The sequence below is a fragment of the Ochotona curzoniae genome, unplaced genomic scaffold (assembly GCF_017591425.1).
Source record: "Ochotona curzoniae isolate NIBS_2020 unplaced genomic scaffold, NIBS_Ocur_1.0 contig_1, whole genome shotgun sequence".
Lineage (NCBI taxonomy): Eukaryota > Metazoa > Chordata > Mammalia > Lagomorpha > Ochotonidae > Ochotona > Ochotona curzoniae.
The window spans coordinates 44,095,739-44,115,956 of record NW_024464918.1 but is presented as its reverse complement, the minus strand read 5'-3'; the positions used below and the strand labels follow the sequence as shown (position 1 = coordinate 44,115,956).

The 20,218-nt window shown below is 41.3% G+C and overlaps 1 protein-coding gene across 9 annotated transcripts in view; it reads left to right on the top strand.

Moving 5' to 3' along the window:
* Positions 1 to 20,218, top strand: part of AP3S1 (adaptor related protein complex 3 subunit sigma 1) — a 50,439-nt gene that overhangs the window by 13,237 nt on the left and 16,984 nt on the right. For 8 of the 9 annotated variants that reach the window (XR_005883182.1, XM_040973089.1, XM_040973075.1 and 5 more), the window contains exons 2-3: positions 4,873 to 4,964; positions 8,777 to 8,888. The exons of the other annotated variant lie outside the window; for it this stretch is intronic. Coding sequence is in view for 7 of the 8 variants with exons in the window: in XM_040973089.1 (XP_040829023.1) it covers positions 4,873 to 4,964; positions 8,777 to 8,888 (204 nt within the window). In the remaining variant the exon portion in view is untranslated. The remainder of the gene's footprint in view (positions 1 to 4,872; positions 4,965 to 8,776; positions 8,889 to 20,218) is intronic. 9 annotated transcript variants of the gene reach the window in all.

Here is a 20,218-nt window from a genome sequence, read left to right as displayed (position 1 = left end):
GTGAGCGTTTAGGTGGTTCTTCTAGTATGAGTTAGAAATGATCTGAATTGAGACCGTGGTTTTTCTAGTCCATCGCCTTAACCACTCAGCCACAACTACTGCTGACAGTGGTTTTTGAATCCAACCTTATCTATGTGACGCAGTCTACAAGCCTTGATGACTGAATGGACATGGGAGTAAGAGTCATCAAGAGTTTTCACTGAAGTGACTCATGAATGATGATTTAAAATACCTTAAGAATAGGTTTTAGGAAAAATACAGCTTTCTTAGTCTTCAACTTGTACATTTTTAATGTAATTTTGAAGAATACATTTGGAGATGACTAGAGCTGAGAAAGTGACGGCTTCTAATCGCTAGGAAGGAAGGAGGACGTGCTGACCGGGGTGGGAACAGGCTGAAGTCCTCAGGGTGGTACCTGCAGTCCAGGGGGTGCCACCTGAAGACTGCGGGGAGGTAGGTGGACCCCACCACCTCGCTTAGGAGAGGAGAGGGTGGCTGTCTTTTTGTCCCCGAGCTGTTCAATGTTTTTCTGAAAGTCTGAGTAGATAAAAGACTTAAAGTTTTATGAGGTACAGGAAATAATAATGAAACTGCTGTCTGTCTACTCCCTTTGAAGAAAACTGCTAATACCTTTGAAATCTTTTTGTACCTTCTCTCTTCTTTATCCAGAGAAAACAATCATCTTAGGTTATTTTTTCGTGTGCTTATCTGAAACAGGATTGGTGATTATCCTTGTCAACTTCCTTGCTTCCCAGATGCCTGTGATGGCGTGGGCTGAACCGAAGCTCAGAGTGGGGAATTCAGCTCAGGTCTCAGCCCGTGGGTGGCAGGATCTGCACGCTCTGAACTGGTGTCTAAGCACTGCGTCAAACACCTGTCTCATCTGAGGCTTTTAAAGCATCTTGACTTTGTTTCACTGCTTGATTTTTGGCATTAAGCAGTTTGTTGCTATTTGCATGTTATATTTTTATTGGAAAGGCAGATTTTACAGAGAGAAGGAGAAAGAGAAATATTTTCCATCTACTGGTTCACTCCCCAGATGTCTGCATTGGCCAGAACTGAGCCGATCTGAAGCCAGGAGTTTCTGTTAGGTCTGCACAGTGCGTGTAGGGTCCCAAACTTTGGGCCATCATCTGTTGCTTTCCCAGGCTACAAGCAGGGAGCAGGAAGGGAAGTGGAGCAGCTGGAACATGAACTGCTGGTTCCCATTTGGCATCTTAGTGCCTGAAGGTGAAGGATAAGGCACTGAGCCATGGCACCAGGCCCTTGAACATAGTATTTTTTAAAGATTTATTTATTTATTGGAAAGTCAGATATACAGAGAGGAGAGACAAAAAGGAAGATCTTCTGTCCAATGATTCACTCCCCAAGTGAGCCGCAACGGCCAGTGCTATGCCGATCCAAAGCCGGGATCCAGGAACTTCCTCCAGGTCTCCCACACGGGTGCAGGGTCCCAAAGCTTTGGGCTGTCCTCGACTGCTTTCCCAGGCTACCAGCAGGGGGCTGGATGGGAAGTGGAGCTTCTGGGATTAGAACCGGAGCCCATAAGGGATCCAGGCATGTTCAAGGCGAGGGCTTTAGTGGCTAGGCCACTGTGCTGGGCCCAATGATGTTTTAAATTTTTAAAAATTAATTGTGGGAGTGGGATTTGGTACAGTGGTCAAACCTCTGCTTGGAATGCCTGTACCCCATATCCACATGCCTGGGCTTGGGTCTTGGCCCTGCTCTCCATTCTAGCTTCCAACTAGTGCACTCCCTGAGAGGCAGCAGGTGGCGGCTCCATCACCTGAGTGTCTAAGAATTCCCAGCCCTGTCTCCAGTAGTGTGGCCTTTTGGAAAGTCAATCAATAATGTGTGATCTTTCTCTCTCTCCTTCCCTCCCTTCCGTCTCTCCCTCCTTCCCTCTCTCTCCCTTTTTCCTCCTCTCTCTCTGGCTGTGGCAGAGACTTGCATGTGTCACTCACTTCTTCCCTTTTGAATAAATCTGTAAATATTTGAAATTGTGTCTTTTTTATTAATGACATGAGCTTAAAATTTTAATTTCTGATACTGCCTTGTTTGCTTTGGTGTGTTTTATTTCCCTTATGAAATGAATTTGTCATCATCTTTAATTTCTCTCAGAAATGATTTCAAGTTTTTTTCATAGAAATCTTCCACCTTTTGATTGGATTTATTGCTATTATTTTTCATGTTCTTCATATTAGTAGTTGAGATTCTTTTAGAGTTGCTTATTGCTTGTGTGGAGATATATAGTACATTTGCTTGTCGATTTTGTATCTTTCAACTTTCTTCTATCTCTTCATTAGCTTTAATTGGGGGGGGGTGTGCATATATTCTTTAGTGTTTTTGAGGAATAACATGCCTTATGTGAAAACAGGTAGTTTTTCTTTGTTTCCAGTTTAGATTCCTGTTTGTTTTATAATATGCTTTTTTTAAAAAATGGTATTTTTATTTGAGAGGCAGAATTACAGAAAGAGGAGATCATTGATTCACTCCCTAAACAGCTACAATTGCCAAAGCTGGGCCAGGAGCCAGGAACTTCTTCCAGGTCTCTCACATGGGCACAGGGATCCAAGGACTTGGGCCATCTTCCATTTTCACAGGCATGTTAGTAGGGGCCTGGATCAGAAGTAGAACAGCCTGGACATGAACTGGAGCCCACGTGGGAAGCAGCACTGCATGGATGCTAAGCCATAGCCTCAACCCCCTTCTTATTTCCTGTATAGTTTAAGTTTCATCACCTATCTGTGTGTTGATAAGTGATATTTATTTATTTGAAGGGTAGGATTACAGAAGGAGAGGGAGGGAAGGGAGAGAAGAGATCTTAAACCCACTGGTTAACTCCCCAAATGGCCACAGCAACCAGGGTTGGACTAGGCCAAAGACAGGAGCTCCATCTGGGTCTCCCACTTAGGTGCGGGATTCCAAGGATTCGGGCCATCCTGCCCTGCTCTCACGGGTGCATAGCAGCGATTTGGCACCCACTTAGGCTTCCCGTGCTGTAGCTGGGGAGCTTAACATGCTGCACCACAGCTCCAGTCGCTTTGTCTGTTTTGAAATGTAAATGAAATGATTATGCATCATTCTCATGTTTACTTTTTTCTTACTTCTGTGGACTGAAGTGTGTCTCACCCAGACCCCTATGCAGCGTCATATGTTGATGTTCTCACCCCCCAGTGTCAGTGTTTGGAAATGGAGCCTTGGGAAATAGCTAGATTTAGATGAGGCTGTGAAGATTGGCCCTCTTGAAGGCATTAATGTCCTTTTCTTTTACAGTTTATTTATTTGAAAGAGTTATGGGTGGGGGAAAGAGAGAAAGAGAATGTATCTTCCATCTACTGCTCACTTCCCAGATGAGCACAAAAACGAGGGCTGGGTCAGGCTGCAGCTGGGAGCCAGGCTCTTCATCTGGGTCTCCAGTGTGGGTGGCAGGGGCTCAGCACATCAGCCATCTTTCCATTGCTTTTCTCAGGTCATTAGCAAGATGAAGCTATATTGAAGTGAAACAGCCAGGACTTGAACCAGATCCATATGGGATGTCAGTTGGCCTGCTATAGCTCATGCTGGTCCCCAAGGGATTAACGCCCTTTTAAGCAGAGAGTGGAAAGCTGGCTTTTGCCCCTGTGCTGGCAGAGCACTGTAAGAAGTCATCCGCGAGAGGAGAAAAACTTTTACCAGAAGTGACCATGCTGACACCTAACCCCCCAGAGTGTGAGAAAATGGGTTTCTGTTAATTAAACCATCCCTGATCTGTGGTCGTTTTCAGGGTGGCCTGAGGTAGGACATTTCCTTTTTTGATAATCTTTCACATTTAAGGGTGTAATTAACTTCTTAGAAGAAGCATATCCCTACCACCATGCTGTGATTGGGGGAGTTTCAGGTTGTTTGTGGCTTTGTCACTAGAGCAGTACTTTTGTGCATATTGTCCTTGGTGTTGCCTGGTGCTCAGGTGTACTGCTTACTCTATGTGTGTGTCATTTCAGTACTGAGTTATTTTTAACCTTCAAAAATCCTGGGTCCTTATGGTTTAAGAGTGGAAAATGCCGGTTGATAAAGTTCTTGTTCCGAGTGGTGGAATCTGTGTGTCTCCACCCTGGAATATGTGTTTCTGATGTGTTGGCACCACATCACTGCCGACAGTTGACACTGCCATTGGCTGATGTGCTGTGTGTGTAACTGTCTCATTGTTTCTTCATCATCATTGTTGAGGTTCAGTGTCTTTTCATTTTTTGTGGACCATCATATTACCCAGGTTGTGAAATTCTCATTGAATATTTTGTTGAGTTTTCTGTTGCATTGTTGGCAAAATTGACCTTTTTTTTGTGTTATTGTTGTTGACATATAAATTACTTGATGTTTAATAGATACTTATATTGAACCCATTCTTAGTTTAAGTTATGGTTGTATAAAGATGAATGAGATGTATGGTCTCTTACTGCAGTCTGCTTTTAATAATAAAGGTTAAAACTCAGGCAGACCCAGCAGTGCTTTTTAATCATTCTTCCATTGAAATATAAATTAGCTGCATGAGTGATTTGCTAACTTTACCTCTTACTCTTGGAAAACAGTGGGCTTTGACTAGTTAGTGTGTAGTTTCCCTTTTTCTAGTAAATATAGTTGGGTTTTTTTTTTGCAACTTGGCAATAAATGACTTTATCATAGTGGTTAACTTTCAAGCATTTTCTCCCTCTTTTCCGTTGAAACAATATTGGCTTTTGCTTCTGCTAGGTGTAATTTAAGCCACTTCTCTGATGAACCCTCTCTTTCTTTTGGTAGATTTTTCAGGCAGAGGCTATTCCTTTATCTGTTAAATTCTTAAATTACTGTTAACCCTGTATTCAATCCTAATGTATATGAATTATTCTTTCTCAGAGTGAAGACACACAACAGCAAATCATCAGGGAGACTTTCCATTTGGTATCTAAGAGAGATGAAAATGTTTGTAATTTCCTAGAAGGAGGATTGTAAGTAAAGTATTTCCTGAACACTTCTAACTTGGGGGCTGTATAATTTAAATGTATACTGTTTCATCTGTTTAAGGTAAAAAAAGAGTTTCTAATTTTGAGTAATTGGATTCATTAATTGATATCTATGGTAGCTGTTAATCAAGCTTAAAGAATTTTCTTTCAAAATTATTCAGTGTTTTTTTAAAAAGTCGTACAAGGACTTTTTTAAATTTAAAAGTAATCTGTTCATATGGAGAATGTTCAGATGTTACAGGGAAGAGTAAAATGTTTGTTGAAGTGTCCCCCTAACGGCTGGCCATTGTTCAGTGTCCTGATTTCTTATGTTTCCTGCTGTGAAAAGGAATGTTGCATGCACTAACATTTTTAAGGCTATACTTAAAAATGTTTTATTTATGAGATCAAACGATATGCTTACTTGCATGTTGCTTGTTTTTATTTAATATGTTTCAGTTTAAAAAAGATTATTTGGTTGAAAGGCAGAAAAAGAAATCTACCATCTTATGATTCTCTCCCCAAATGTCTGCAGCAGGCAGAGCTGGAGCAGGCCAAAGCCAGGAGCTAGGGATTCAACCTGAGCCTCCTGTCTGGGCGACAGGGATCAGCGTCTGCTACCTGCCAGGGTGCATCAGCAGGAGGGCCTGGGAGAGGAGCTGAGAATGTAACCAGGAGCTCTGATAGCGGATACTGGGAGCCAGGTGCTTCTAACCACTGTGCCGAAAGCCTGCCCCTGAATTAGTGTTTTGAAAAATTTTGCCTGTTAATGTATCTAAGACCAACTAGGTATTATAAATAAATATTTTTAAATTAATGGATTCTGTGAAATTAACTTACTGTCAAATGTTTTCATAAGTGTTCTCTCCCATTTAATGTAATTAATATACTTAATAAGATAGTTCCTTATACATATTTTTAAAATTAAACTATAGCTGAGATTTGTCGATAGTCTCGTATTAGAGAAATCTGTACTTTTCTGTGTTTTGTATGACCCGTGTTAGGAAAAATAGTTCCAATAATGGAATCCATTCTCATCTCTGAAGTTGTTTTTTAGCATGTGTACTTTGCTATGTCATGGTGCACTTACATGTATAACTCACACATGAAGTTTGGAAATTGTGTTGTTAATACAGATATCCACTTTACCACTTGCTTCTGATCTGTATTCTGTTTGTGTCTGATTCTCTGATGTGTCTGCACAGTTCATTGTGTTTGCTATGTTTGTCTTTTTCTGTCAGCCCAGCGTTGGGGTTTCTGGCCTCCTGGGACGCACAGCTCTCAGTGCATTGTGTTGCATGCAGTAGACATGCAGGACTAACCAGCAATCGTGGCTTGCAATTGTGATTATGCTTTTACAGATCTTTGGTTTTTAGTTTTTAGTTTTTTGAAAGGCAGCATGACTGAGGGAAGGAGAGGAGGGGTTGCTCCAGCAGCTGACTTACTGCCCCCACATACCCTCAACAGTCTGGCCGGGACACAGCCAGGAGCCAGGAACTGCCTCTTGGGACTCCAGTGGCAGGAACCCAAGACCCTGAGGCACTCTAGTGTGAGATGCAGGCTGCTGTGCCACAACACCTGCCCTTCTGACCTTGGCAGAACTAGAAAATAGGGCCAGTGTTGCAGGGCGGTGAGCTTAGCCTCTGTCTGCAACAACATATGGGCACTGGTTTGGACCCTGCTGCTCCTCCTTTGAGCCACCTCCCTACTAATGTGCCTGGGAAAATAGAAAATGCTCAAGTACTTGCCTCCTGCATGGGAGATCTGGGAGGTTCTCAAGGCTCCTGGCTTCAGTCTGGCCCAGACCCAGCCGTTGGGGTCACTGCGGGTGGAAGATATTCTCTTTCTATCTCTCTCTCTCCCTCTCCCTCTGTTTCTTCTCTGCGTACAAAATACCTTTAGAATAATCTTAAAAAGCAAAAGTTAATTTATTTATCTCAATGTCATAACATGAAGTTTGTGGCTCATCAGGGCACTTAAATTCTTGAACTTCTCAATTTCCTCCTCTAAAGTGGAATATTTGGGTTTAGGACATTTGAAATTTTATGGTTTTGTATATTGAATTATATTCCATGTAAGAATTTGTGATGGGGCCAGAGCATTAACATAGCAGGCTAATGTTAGCATCCCTTATGGCTGCTTTGCTTCCCATCCAGCCCCCTGCTGATGGCCTGGGAAAGCAGTAGAGGATGGCCCAAGTCTTGGGTTCCTTCACTCACGTGGGAGACCTGGAAGAAGTTTCTGACTCCCAGCCTCAGCTCAGCTCAGCTCAGCTCAGCTCTGGCTGTTGTAGCTGTTTCTGTAGTGAACCAGTGGGTGGGAGACTTTTCTCTCTCTCTCCCTCCATAAAATCTGCCTTTCAATAAATAAACAAATAAATTTTTAGGAATTGATGATAGTACTGTACTATAATTTCAGAATGAAAATTCTAAAAGAATTTTTTAAAATTTGAATTGAGAGATAGAGATTAACCGTTTATTCTTCAAATGTCTCTAAGTGGCTGTAGCTAGGCTGGTCTGGAGCTAGATCCCTAATTTAGTCACTAGCTGTGACTGCAGCAACCTGTGGGCTGTTAGGAAAATGTATCCCTGCTTTCTTCTGCTAACGTTAATGGCTACTTTGAAACAGTTTTCAGAAGTCAGATAATATCTTGAAGCAAGCATTTAGGGTAGTTGCTGAATTGCTGTCTGTGCTTTTTGTCTCTTTCAGGAAGCAGCTGAATTATAGTCCTTAAATACCATTTCAGAAATTCTGAGTGCATACGTATACTTTTAAATTAAATACCTTTCCCAGAGAAGTATCTAGCATAGTAGCAACTGTGAGTTGTTGTCGGAGGTCATTTCTGCTTTTGCTATTGGAGGACACAGTGTAGCACAGACAGAGAAGGTGGGGTTTGATGTGAACTTGTACTCAGAAATGGGTGTCTACTGTCTGTAGTCTACTTGACTGGTCAGCTTTGATAACATTTAACCTTACTTTTGAGACCACTGTGGTGGTCTTTTGAGAAGCAAAACTCATTAGAAACCTGGAAGTATGAAGTAGCTTAACTATATTTAAATTCTGGTTAATATAAATAAAAGTATTTGATGAAAGAGCTGAGTATTAGTGTAGCTCTCTTGCATTTTTATCTGAGAACAGAATGTATTTTTGTAGGAACTCTAGATGGTAAATCTGCCCTGGACTTAAGAATGTTCATTCTTTTTTTTTTTCTAGTTCATAATCAGTCTTAAGCTGTGTAGCTTACTGTGACCTATGGAGTTAAATCTAGTAAGCACTTGCAAATGCCCTCTGATCTAATTCCTGCTCACTTCCGACCTCGCTGGTGATTAATCTTTTTTTTGTCCACTGGCCTGCATTTTCTTCCCTTGAACACACTTCTGTGGTCCTTTTGTTAGTGGTTTCCTAACCCTGAAATGCTCTTGGCGTCTCTCTGTGGCTGGCTTTTCCCATTCCCTGCCCCTTAGCTCATCTCCGTGTGAAGCGGCCAGCCCTTCAGCAGGCCTCGTCTGTCTTGCTTCTCTCTGTAACACCTTCCACTCTGATAATGTTCTTGTTTGTTGCCCTGTATCCACTGTCAGTAACTGGCACGTAGAATTAATCAGTGAATAGTTTAATGAACTAAAATTAAGCTTTTTTACTTGATGTTTCTGAAGAAAACAGTTTGCTTCATGTCTGAAGTTCTCTTAAATGCTTTGCCACTAAATATGACCTTTGTTTAATGAAAGATTTTTACAGATATTATCAGTTTGCTTGAGCTAATGAAAATGTTTTGTATTTTGCTCCCTATAACATTCCGCTTGTTTTGTTTTGTCATTTAGATTAATTGGAGGATCTGACAACAAACTGATTTATAGACATTATGCAACATTGTATTTTGTCTTCTGTGTGGATTCTTCAGAAAGTGAACTTGGCATTTTAGATCTAATTCAAGTAAGTTAACATTTGCTTCTTACTGTCTTAAATAACAGTTTGACACATATTTTTTAAAGCTTATGTTTTCTAAATTTTCTGAAGTGGTGTTCTGTTTGGTCAGCTGTCCATAGTAGATACCAGGTAGCTCAGAGAGGGACAGGCCGTGTGGAACAAGTAAACACATCTAATCTGACTTAGATGAATGATGACTAATTTCATTGTGCTCCTTTGTTGGTGTTCATGTCAGTTATTACAAAGAACCCAAGGTCTGTGAATCCCACCACGTGTGTCCCCGTCTGACCCTTCAAGCCCAGCCCTTCCCGTGTTCTGACAGTCTTTGGGACTCGGGGTCTGTGCCCAGTGTATTGGTGCTTCTCTTTGTGTTATGTCCCTATTTTCCTCTGCCTTGAATGTTGCTTCCTGCATTACACTACTTTCAATCCTCTCAAGTTCTATTTTAATAGTTTTATTTGCTTTTATTTGGAAGGCAGAGTTACAAAGAGTGGAGAGACAGGGATGTTTTATCTGCTGGTTCACTTCACTACTGGCAGCTTCTGGGCTCCTGCATGGGTACAGGAAGGAGTCCAAGAACGTGGGCCATGGTATGTTGCTTTCCCATCAGCAGAGAGCAGGACCTGGCACTTCAGGTGGAGGAATAGCTTGTACACCACCACACTGGCCCCTGCAGTCTCTTTCTGCCTTCCATTCATTGGAGGTTTTGTCAAGAACTTTTATACAACATGTAAGGTAAAAAATCGTCCTTTATGATTAGCAACAAAAGCATTAGTTATTGCGAACAAATAGCATGTGAGCCAAAGTAACAGCATTGGACAGAGGCAGTTGACCCCTGCACACACTGTGGGTTATATTACAAATGAGGGACCCTGATTTAAGAGAACTGAAATCTTTTGCAGGGTCATCTTTACTTTTAGAAATTTTCTTTTAAAAAATTTTTAGTTTTTGAAAGATTTGGTATAGTTCATAGATACAGTTCTGGTAATATTATGATGTCTCCTCCCTCCTTCCCACACTCCCTTCCTCCTCCCTTCTTTGGTTTTGAGATAAGGGATTTTAAATTTACACTACAGTACCCTGCCTTTGTCATTGGAGGTGAGACTGTCCCATGCTTTGTCGGAATACTCCTAACACAAAGTCCTGGAGAACAGGATCCCTGAACAGAGAGTACGCAGGTCTCTGCTCACAGCACGTGTTGGAATGTGCCATCATGAGAGTTCTCTCCCAACAGATCTTGCTTCTTAGTTTGCTGACAGTCAGTCTCCTGTTAGAAATTCTGGGTGATTTCATTGTCAGTGTCCTGATGTCTTCAAACCTGTAGCTCCCTTCCAGAAGTGAATTCTCTCTGGTCCATTCCACTGCTCATTTCCAGATCTTGTTTTTAATACAAACTACATTCCATCCTGAATCTTCATTTCACATTTTCCTACTGTTGTCTACCATTTTTTTTATTTTTTTGTATTCTTTCTATTACTTCCAACGATTCTTGGACTGGTTGGGATCCAGTTTTTGAAGTGAGTCTTTCCTGACTCCCCTTCTCCTCCTCCCGCTGTGCCTGGTGTCTTTACTTTCCTTTTCCAGCTTGTCTTCTTGCCATTGTCACTTGTGATTTAGAATTGTGGCCTTAACACGCTTATCTTCTTGCCTTTGCCCCAGACACCAGGATGCCTAGTGGAGAAACTGGTCACCATACTTGCTGCTTTCAGTTTGAACCCAAGGTCTCTGCCCTGGGTCCTTCATGGGCGCTGGGAGTCTCACTTCCCTGGTCCACGTGCTCTCCAGAGACGCACGTGTCTCCTTGATCCTCAAGCACCTAGAGCACCTTGCTTGTTAGTTCACAGGGTAGTGAAGCCATCCAGAGACAGGCAGGCCTCCCCCTCACCATGTGTATCTATGCCCATGTCTTCTCTGCAGGGCAAACCCTTCCTGCTTCTAGCCATGACCACCATCCTGCTTCTAGCCATGGCCACCATCCTGCTTCTAGCCATGGCCACCATCCTGCTTCTAGCCATGGCCACCATCCTGCTTCTAGCCATGGCCACCATCCTGGATTGTTCCCCAGTTCCCTGAGTGCTCCTTCTCCACGGGCTCTGTCAGTACAGTGGCCGGAGTAAAGTTGTACTGTGCCTCGTCTTATGTTCTGAACTCTTCAGTGGCTTCACTGTTCACTCAGAGTAAAAGTGAAGTTCCTTACACAAGGGTCTGGATTGTCCTTGGCCATGTCCGTTACTTCCCCTTTTGTTTAGCCTCCTTGCCATCACACAGCCATATCCAGCACACTGTGCCTCGCAGCTGTGTCCATCCTTCTATACCCTCAGTGCCCTTCCTTCACGCAGTGTTCTCTGGCCAGTTCTTAAGCATTCTGCCACTAGTGGCTCTGTTCCCTTTCCTGCCTTGTTCTCTTTCCGTGGTTAACTTCCTTTATCTTACTTACTGTCGTTTACTCCTCTAAGAGCTCAGGATTTTTGTTTATTTTGCTGATTTGTCCCTAGTATTTGACATGACACCCAGCAGATGATAGGTTCTCTTTATATAAGTGTTGAATGAATGAACGTTTTAATGCTTATTTGACATTCTTTGTAAAGTAATTGGCAACAAAGTTCATAGGTCAGTTAGAAGGATTAGGTAGGAAAATACTAAGTAAAAAAAAAAATAGTTCTTGCATGCTAGTAAAGGGTTTTGTTTTAATCTGAGTGCTGGTTACATTGGTGTGTAATTTATGAAAGTTAAATAATTATAGAAACCTAGGGTTTTCCTACTTATACAAATAAAAATGTACTAATAACTCCAGGTATTGGTTAAGATTATCATGAGGGAATATACTGAAATGTTTCCTTTTTCTGGATAAAAAAACAATAGGTCAATGGGAAGGTTGGATGGTTTGGGTTCCAGTTTAATAGAATAATAAGAAATTAGCACACAAAAAATAATAAATGTTGAGTACAGAGTATGTGAATGAATGAACTAAGATTTTAGATGTTAAAAATTATTAATAACATCAAGGAGAAAAAATGGCTCAGAAACTGATAGAGCTGCCCCCATGGCCCCTGGCTCAGAGACGTGCGATATGGAGGCAGGGTGCAGAGGCTGGAGTGAGGAAGCTGGGTGAGCAGGCCTGGGGTACAGAGGCTGGCTGAGGAGGGCAGGGTGCAGGGACTGGGTGAGAAGGGTGGGGTGCGAAGGCTGGCTGAGGAAGGTGGGGTTGACCCTGCATGGGGGACAGCAGTGTCGACATGGCATGGTCCTAAAATTGATGGTGGTGAGGAAGTGACACATTTAAGATAAACATGTGTGTAGGAATATTATAAGGCCAAATTCAGATTCTTCATTTTTAAAGTGCTAGGAAGAGACTTCAAAGAAATTCTGAGTTTGAGAGCCTTTCTTGGAGACTGCTTGAGACGTGTTGTGAGATGCTGTTCTGTCTCCCCAAAGGCTTGTCCAGGGAGCACACCTTGCTTGTCCTGTTGGCAGCTGGGTTGGTCTTGCCTTCTGCTTTGGTGCTCATTACATTTCTCAATTTGTGCTGTTGGGGAGTAACTGCTTATGTTTCTATTTCAAGGAAACTGTATTTTTACTGAATTTTTAAAATTTTGGAACCATGCTCCTGTTTTTTTCCTTGGGATTAACATGAGAGAGGAGTGTGGCAGACGTACGCACTGCATCCCACGACACCAGTTTTATTCAGCCATCCAACTTGTAGTGTTATGAGGAAGAACTGTCGCTGTCCCGCAGTGATGGACTTGGTGCATGGATAACACGTGTGGACCCTGACGGATGGTCAAAGCCGAAGTTTATTACTGGCATCCAACTTTATACACTGAGGGTCATATGGGATAAGGGAGCAAGTATTGAGCTCATCAACAAAACCCAGTAACAGTTTCTATGCTTTTGTTTGGAACTCCTTTTGTCTTGTATATTCCACCAAGTGTTCTCACACACATACTGTCCATCCAATCAGTTATACGAAAGGTAGCCATTCAATTGTTCTCACGCAAATATTATCCAATCAACTGTAATCCTGTGCTAGCTGACTTTATAGGGTCACAATGTCCTCCTACAGTATTCCATTTCAGCTAGTCTGTTTTACTGAAGAAAAATGTGGCAATTAAGAAAGAGTAAAACCAATTTGAATTTTCCTAGAGGTCCAGCCAGCAGTGTTTTTATTTTTGTGCTGATATGGCTTCATGACCTGTGGTGGTTTCTTGCTGCTGCGGCTGATCTAAATTGTTACAGTGCACTATAGAACCAGTGCCCTGTGCCCAGCTTTGTATCCGATGTGCATTCTGGGAAGTGATTGTGGAAAGTGGAAACCATCGCTTATGTTTTGCAAAGTGTTTTAACCATCAGTATCTGAATGTTGTTCACTTAGTATCATGTTAAAATGCAGAGAAAAAGAGATTTGGGAGAGAATTGTGTAATTGTCTTGTTATTGAGGTAGCTAGGCCAGCTGAATCAAATCTGGGCAGCTTTACCTCTCTGCTTATGGCCTGGGAAATATCTGCAAAGCCCCCATGTGGGAGACCTGGAGGGGCTCCTGGTTTTGGATGGGCTCAGCTCTGACTGTTGCAGCCATTTGGGGAATGGACCAGTGGATGGAAGATGTGTCTCTCTTCTCTCTCTGTAACTCTGCTTTCAAATAAAAATAAAATAAGTCTTAAAGGAGGTTGAGGCTGTTTTCTAGCAGATTTTGCTGAGTGATAGCATGCTTATCTGCGGTGTCATAAAAAAAAATGCTGTCCCTTGCCTCTTGATGCTGTCTCTCCCCACTCTGGCCTTGTGGGAATTGTGGGCTTGTCCTACCCTCTCATGTGGCACAGCCAGCTGGATTCTTAGGAGGAGTTCTGAGCCAGTGGCAGGCAGGCTTTGGTTGAATGAGGCTTTTGGTTGGCTTTTTGGTTGAACTCCCGTTCATCCAGTGCTATTCACAGTACATTTTAGGATGAATTTTCGTAATTTATTCAACCTCTTTTTGAGAAAAGCCACTTTTGCATGAAAATTAGAAGTGGAAAGCCATAAACCAACAGAATTTAGATCAAAATTCCTTTTAATCTTGCATATTCTGTAGAGAACACACCTGGAAAAATTGTGTGACTATCAAATTTACGTAATTTTAGTATTTTAAGTGTTAAAATGTTGCCATTTTGATGAGGATTGAGAGTAGATATATTATGCTGAGCATCAGTTTATAACGTATAAACTGAGGCTTGCATTTCTGTCTGATAGCAATTTGGGGACAAGCTGTTATTAGCAAATTATATGGAATTTATACCAGTATGTCACCCAGTTGACAAACTTCCATTTGCTTTTGTTTCTGTCTTAAATTTCTTGTAAGTTGTTCCTAGAGTGTTCTATTTTTGTGTGATCTTGACTGCCATGTAAGTTAATTTCAGAGATAATGGATTTTTATAGGAGCTCTTTCAGCCTTAGCCTATCTTCATTGGAAGTGTTAAAATATTTACAGAGTGAGAATAGAAGTTCATTGAATGTTAATATCAAAGTTGTTTGAGTTATTTATAAGCAGTTTTACTGTCTTCAATGAGTTTTTATGACAGACTGACAGTGGGGACATGAAAACCCATTGCATAGCTCCAAGTCCCTGTTACAGTTTTCTGTACCACATGAGACAGATTTCATAGCATTGTCCAGTTGCAGTTAGTTCAAAAAATATTAAGAAATAATAACTAACCTTTTCTTTAGATGTAGAATAGTTTTGGACCATGGTGTTAGAATATAGGTCTAAACTGGATTCCAATTATAGTGGTTATTCCACCTTTTGTGAAAATTAAAATATTTTACTTGTGGGTGCTAACTCTGTTTTAGTGTAATCTCTAGCAGGTTGTGTATCTTTACAGACCTGGAATCTTGTTTGCTACAGAGTGCACTTGCTTCACCTGCAACCTGAGGTCTGAGGTGGCTAGGAAAATGAGTGGGTTAAGGCAGCTGTTATCTTGCAATGTGAAACCCTCAGCTCCACTCTATCATAGCTATATTTCGGCAAGTAATTTAACTTTGTTGACCCTGGTTTTCCTTTGCTGCAAATGGGGTATAACAGCAACCTACTGGCTGGGTGTGTGAATGCTAGAAAAAGATCGCCTGCAAGAAACCTGTGATTGAATAGTTGACATGTAGCAGTGGGTTTTAGCTGACATTTCCATTAAGGCATATGTTCATAAGGAAGGTATATAAAGCATTTTACTAGTATGCAACCTCAGTGAGAGAAGTTCTTGTATCCTAACTTGGCAATATTTGTGAATCTGTGTTGTACATTGTGTAATGGAGGTGATAACAGGCTTAATCAGGGCTCCTGGTAAGCCAAGGGTGCTCAGATAAAGAAGGTTGCCCTGTCCTCCTGTTGTCTAGCAGATGTTCAGTGGGAGGGGTTGCTGATCGCCTGCACAAGGAGTGTGGGAGCAGCCCTCCTGTTCTCTGGTTTGGAAGTGTAGGCTTGGAAGCACCCTTGTTAGTGGGCTGACACATAAGCTCTGCCAGTCTTGAATTATCTGGATTTAGATTTGGGTTCCTGTTTTTAAGAACTGCCTGGGAGAACCAGCTGCCCAGACTAGGTAGGTGGGGGAAGTTGCAGCTCCGATGTGGGGGAACACTTTGCAGCCCCCCATAGGAAGCTGAGTTTTTGGTCTAGTTCTTCCTCACGCCTGCTGCTGCAGCTGCAGACAGGCAGCCCAGCGTGGAGACCCTGGGTCAGTCTCTGAAACTTCGGCTTCCTCTGCCATACTCTCTCTCAGGAATATAGTAAAGTTTTCCATATTGATGAGACACCAGAAGAATGTTTCTATAAAAACATTTGAATCAGACAGAGAGTTATTTAAAAAGCCGAAAATTCTTCTCTTTTCATGGTTAAGAAGTCTGATTCCCAGTAATTGGAAATACAAAAGTCATTTCTCAGTTGTTTGTATTTCCACTCATTTATGGTAAATCATGGTATCATATTAGATGGTTCCTACTTTTATTTATTTATTTATTTCTTCCTTCCTTTCTTCCTTTCTCTTTCTCTGTTTCTCTCTCTCTTTTCTTTTCTTTTCTTTCTTTCTTTCTTTCTTTCTTTCTTTCTTTCTTTCTTTCTTTCTTTCTTTCTTTCTTTCTTTCTTCTTTCCTTCCTTTCTTCTTCCTTTCTTCCTTCCTTCCTTCCTTCCTTCCTTCCTTCCTTTCTTTCTTTCTTTCTTTCTTTCTTTAAAGATTTATTTGACTTGAATTTCAAAGACAGAAAGACACAGAGAATGATCTTCCATCTGCTGGTTCACTCTGCACATGGTCACAACAGCCAGAGCTGAGCCAACACAAAGCTGGAAACCAAGAGCTACCTCTGGGTCTCGCATGCCTTGGCCTTCCTCTGCTCTTTCCCTGGCTGTGAGCAGGGTGGTGGATCGGAGGTGGAGCCGGCGCCCACATGGTGTGGTGTGCTTCAGGTGGAGGATTATCCTCTCATGCCACCATACCAGTACCCCTGGTTCTTGCTTTGTGTGTGTGTTGTACTGATGCGAGGGCCCCTTGGCAGGTGCCATTATGTCTGTTTCATCGGTGTTCAGAGCTGGTAGCTTGACTTTGATTCTTCACTCTGTTGCCTTACAATTACCCAACTTTGGACAGATCCTTCCTTAGTGTTTTTCTCTGTAAGTGCTGATTTTTATATTGTTTGTTAGCGTTCTGGTATGAGTTAGAGCTAATGGATACAAGCAGCAGCCTTGGGCTTAGATCCTGGCAAATATGTGGTTGTTGTTTACTTTACACTGGTGAAGGAGGTGTTTTTGCAACTCCAGTATTTAAAGCCAGGATTTTTTAGCTTGAGCAATTTAAAATTTGTTAGCAACTAAGTGTAGGTGAGAACAATTCAAAAAAATGTTGGTGTTTAACTTTCTTTTAAGGCAAATTGGTCATTTCCACGTATATGTATAATTGGCTTTCAGGGAGGTGCATAATGTCAGTTTGCTCCATTAGTGTGATAGCTAATCCAGCCACCTGGTGAGAGTGAGACCTACCTGGGGTACCTTCTGCAAGGCTCCATATACCTTTATGCTATAACATTTCTTATGAGGAGTGTCTTGACCGCATAAATATCCCTTTTCTAGTCAAATATTTGTTATGGATTTTTGAATTCATTGACATTTGCCTGAAATAGTTATTCATAATATTTACCAAGTGGTGATCTGTTTGCTTCCTGCATTTGCTTGTTGGAATTTGAGGGTAAGGAATAATTTTCTAGTAGTGTTATTCATTATTTTCATTTGTTATGACACTTATGTAATTTTTGATGATGATTACATGCATTCCTGTGGGGACCACCGATTAGGGTGGGGAAGGTTGAGGAATGGAGGAAAGTGGATGAGGCAGCTGCCTCCGATCTCCTTCGTCCTCCTGTGTCTGTGGGGAGAGAAGGGGAGAGGGCCACTCCCAGCAGCGCAGGCACATCAGTACCCAGTAGTGAAGAATGGCCACCCGATGTCATCCCAGGGTCCCTGATGTGGAGCATGTTCTGAGGGTACTGCTTAAGTGGTTTTGATAGTTCTGAAATGCTGTTGATTTAGAAATCCTTCCAAGATCACTGGCTGACATTGTCCACCCTGGAGTCTCCACGTGTGCAGGTACTGCTGTCGAAGCTTGGCTGGGAAAGCTGTCTGGTTTGTTCTGCCATCCATGGTGTGAGTCATTTATTTTCAGTCAGTGCTTAGTATATGTCACTCTTGGTCTCTCTGTTTATGAAATAATTTTTTGGGAATTAGTTTTTGCTTGGAAGTTCAAATATAGTTCTAACAATTTATGAAACAATTTTTTCTTGTGAGTAGCTTTTGTGCACAGAAATTATTCGGAGATATTTTCATTTTAAAAATGAGTATATGATTTACAATGGGTTCAGGATTGTAGCTTTCTTTAGGTTTCTAAATTTAACATATAAATAATAATAAATCCCTTAAATGTAAAGGCTCCAACATAATTGATTTTCCTACTGAAGAAGCGCTTCTTGCTTCACAGTACTGGGTTATGAAAACTCATGTCTGCAAGACCCAGGTCATCATTTTGCCCAATGTAGTAACTTAAGATATCTCCTAAGACAAATTAAGAAGTTTGTGAATTATGGTGGTTCTTAAGTTATCTTAAGTATTCTAACACATTCACCAGTATAGTTAAATTCCCCTTTATCTTACATCTTAATCATGGCTCAGGTACCCAGTACTGATGTAGAATTAGATTTATAAGCATTTGATGTCAGCTATTTTTATGATGTCAGAATTTGTAAGGCTTATATATTTTAAATACTAATTATATAGGTTATTTCTAAGCTTCACATGAGAACATTGCTACTGTGGGTTTACTTCATAATCTACCTTGTATATTTTTTAGTTACCAAGCCACTTAATAAAGTGAGGCAATTGTTCTTCCTGTTTTTTGAGGTTATCTGTTAGTTTAGAGGGCTTGGCCTGGTCCTGATGTTGACTCAGTTACAGGCTCTCTGTGCACTGACAGAGCCTGCTGTCTCCGCCTGCCTCTGTAGGTGGTAGTGTGCCAATAATATTAGTGTGTGTGGACTTCCTGCTACTGCCGGAAGCCCTCATTAGCACCCCAGTTGTAGTTTTTATTTCTCTTCATTTGTTAAGACACTTAAGTGTCTTCCTCTTAGTTCCAAAGACACACGAAGACTTCCCATTGTATCCTTCACTGATTCTTTTCTTGTCTTTGAATTTTATGTTGTGATTCAGACAGATGAAATTTTGTCTCCCGACCCCACCTCAGACCTGACCAGTGTGGTTAAGGATTGAAAGATGGAGCTCTCTTGGCTTTGTCTATCCCTTCAGTCACAGCACTGAAGCCATTGATGACTGACTAGAAATAATTTAAATAACGCTGTAAATAGTATGACTTATGGCTACTTTTCTGTACCTGAAATGCATTTTAACTTTGGACAGTGGGTGTTTGTGCTGATGCAGTCAATTTAAGTCTTTGCTTTATGCTTTTATTGTATTTGCCAAAATTCAAAAATTTTAACTTACTTTTTACTGCATTAAAAATAAAATACTAAAAAAGATTCTCCCTAAACCACAAAAACATAAAAGGAGAATTGCAAGACACCAGAAAAATATAAAGAATTGAATGCTGCTGGAGGGGTATAAATAGTAAATAAGAATGCAGATTCTGCCTTGAGCTTTTAAAGGTTAGCAGTTAGTTAACCTTGTTTTGGATTGTTCTTGTGCAAATGACAGATCATCCTGCAGTGTGGGATGTCTGAAGCGTCAAATCAGATAATCTATTTAAAATATTGTGGTTGCAATGCCAGTGGAGTAGAACTCCGTGAATGCCATTATTATCATTAACTTTCTTTTTAAAAAGAAATCACACAGAAGTCATGGTGTTAATTAACTCTTTCAAAATTACTGCAATTTGATACAGAAAACAAATGGTTCTTTGATCAGCACTTAAGTTTCCTTATTGACACCAACTGTTTGATAGGTGCTGAGTTTGAATAGCGTTGTCATGACCGGCTCTGCAGGGTGCAGCTCAGGGTGGGGGGTCCCGTCCAGAGTCCAGGCGGAAGCGGAGCTGTGCTGTTGACGCACCTGCCTGCAGCCCGGCTTGGACAGTGTACCTCGGCTGTTCATAAATGTCTGTCAGAAGTCGTTCATGGGGCCTGACAGCCTTTGTCGGCTGGTTCTGCTGTTGCATCAGTGTTTCTAGGGTTGTTTGTTCATTTATTATTACTGTTCTGGACTTTAGCTAACCACAATGTACATCTTGTTGGTAATTCTGAAAAAATATTGCTAAAGGCTTCTTGCAATGGTAGTATTGCTGAGTTTATGCCTTTTATTCCATATAGTGTATGAGTTACCCCTTTTGTATTTGGTACATTACTCTAGATTTAAAACTGCTTGATCGGTTCCTTCTGAATTTTAACAAAAGTTAATAAATGCAGAAAGAAAGCATTTTTTAACCTAGAAGCCCTGAAGGAGTCTGCCGAAGAAGCGGTGTTGCTGAAGGACGTTTTGTGGTATCTTATTTTTACCTTCTGCATTTTTCCCATGAATGTAGAGTGTTTGTATTTTTGAATACTTGATAATTACTAAATAAGACAAATTAATTCAATGAATTAAGTTACTTCTCATAATCATTTGAATTCCTTGAGGTCAGTGATTTTACTTCTTTGATTTTGATATCCCTGTCCCAAGTAGCTGTTTAGTAGATAAATGTCTGTTACGTTGAAATGGGTGTAAACTTCCTGAGTTTTCAGAATGAAGCACCAGAGGGTGCTATTGAGCAGTACTTCAAGGACTTGGGAGCTGGCGTTTCTTCTGTTAGAATTTCCAAGGCCTTTTACCTATTTATTCTTC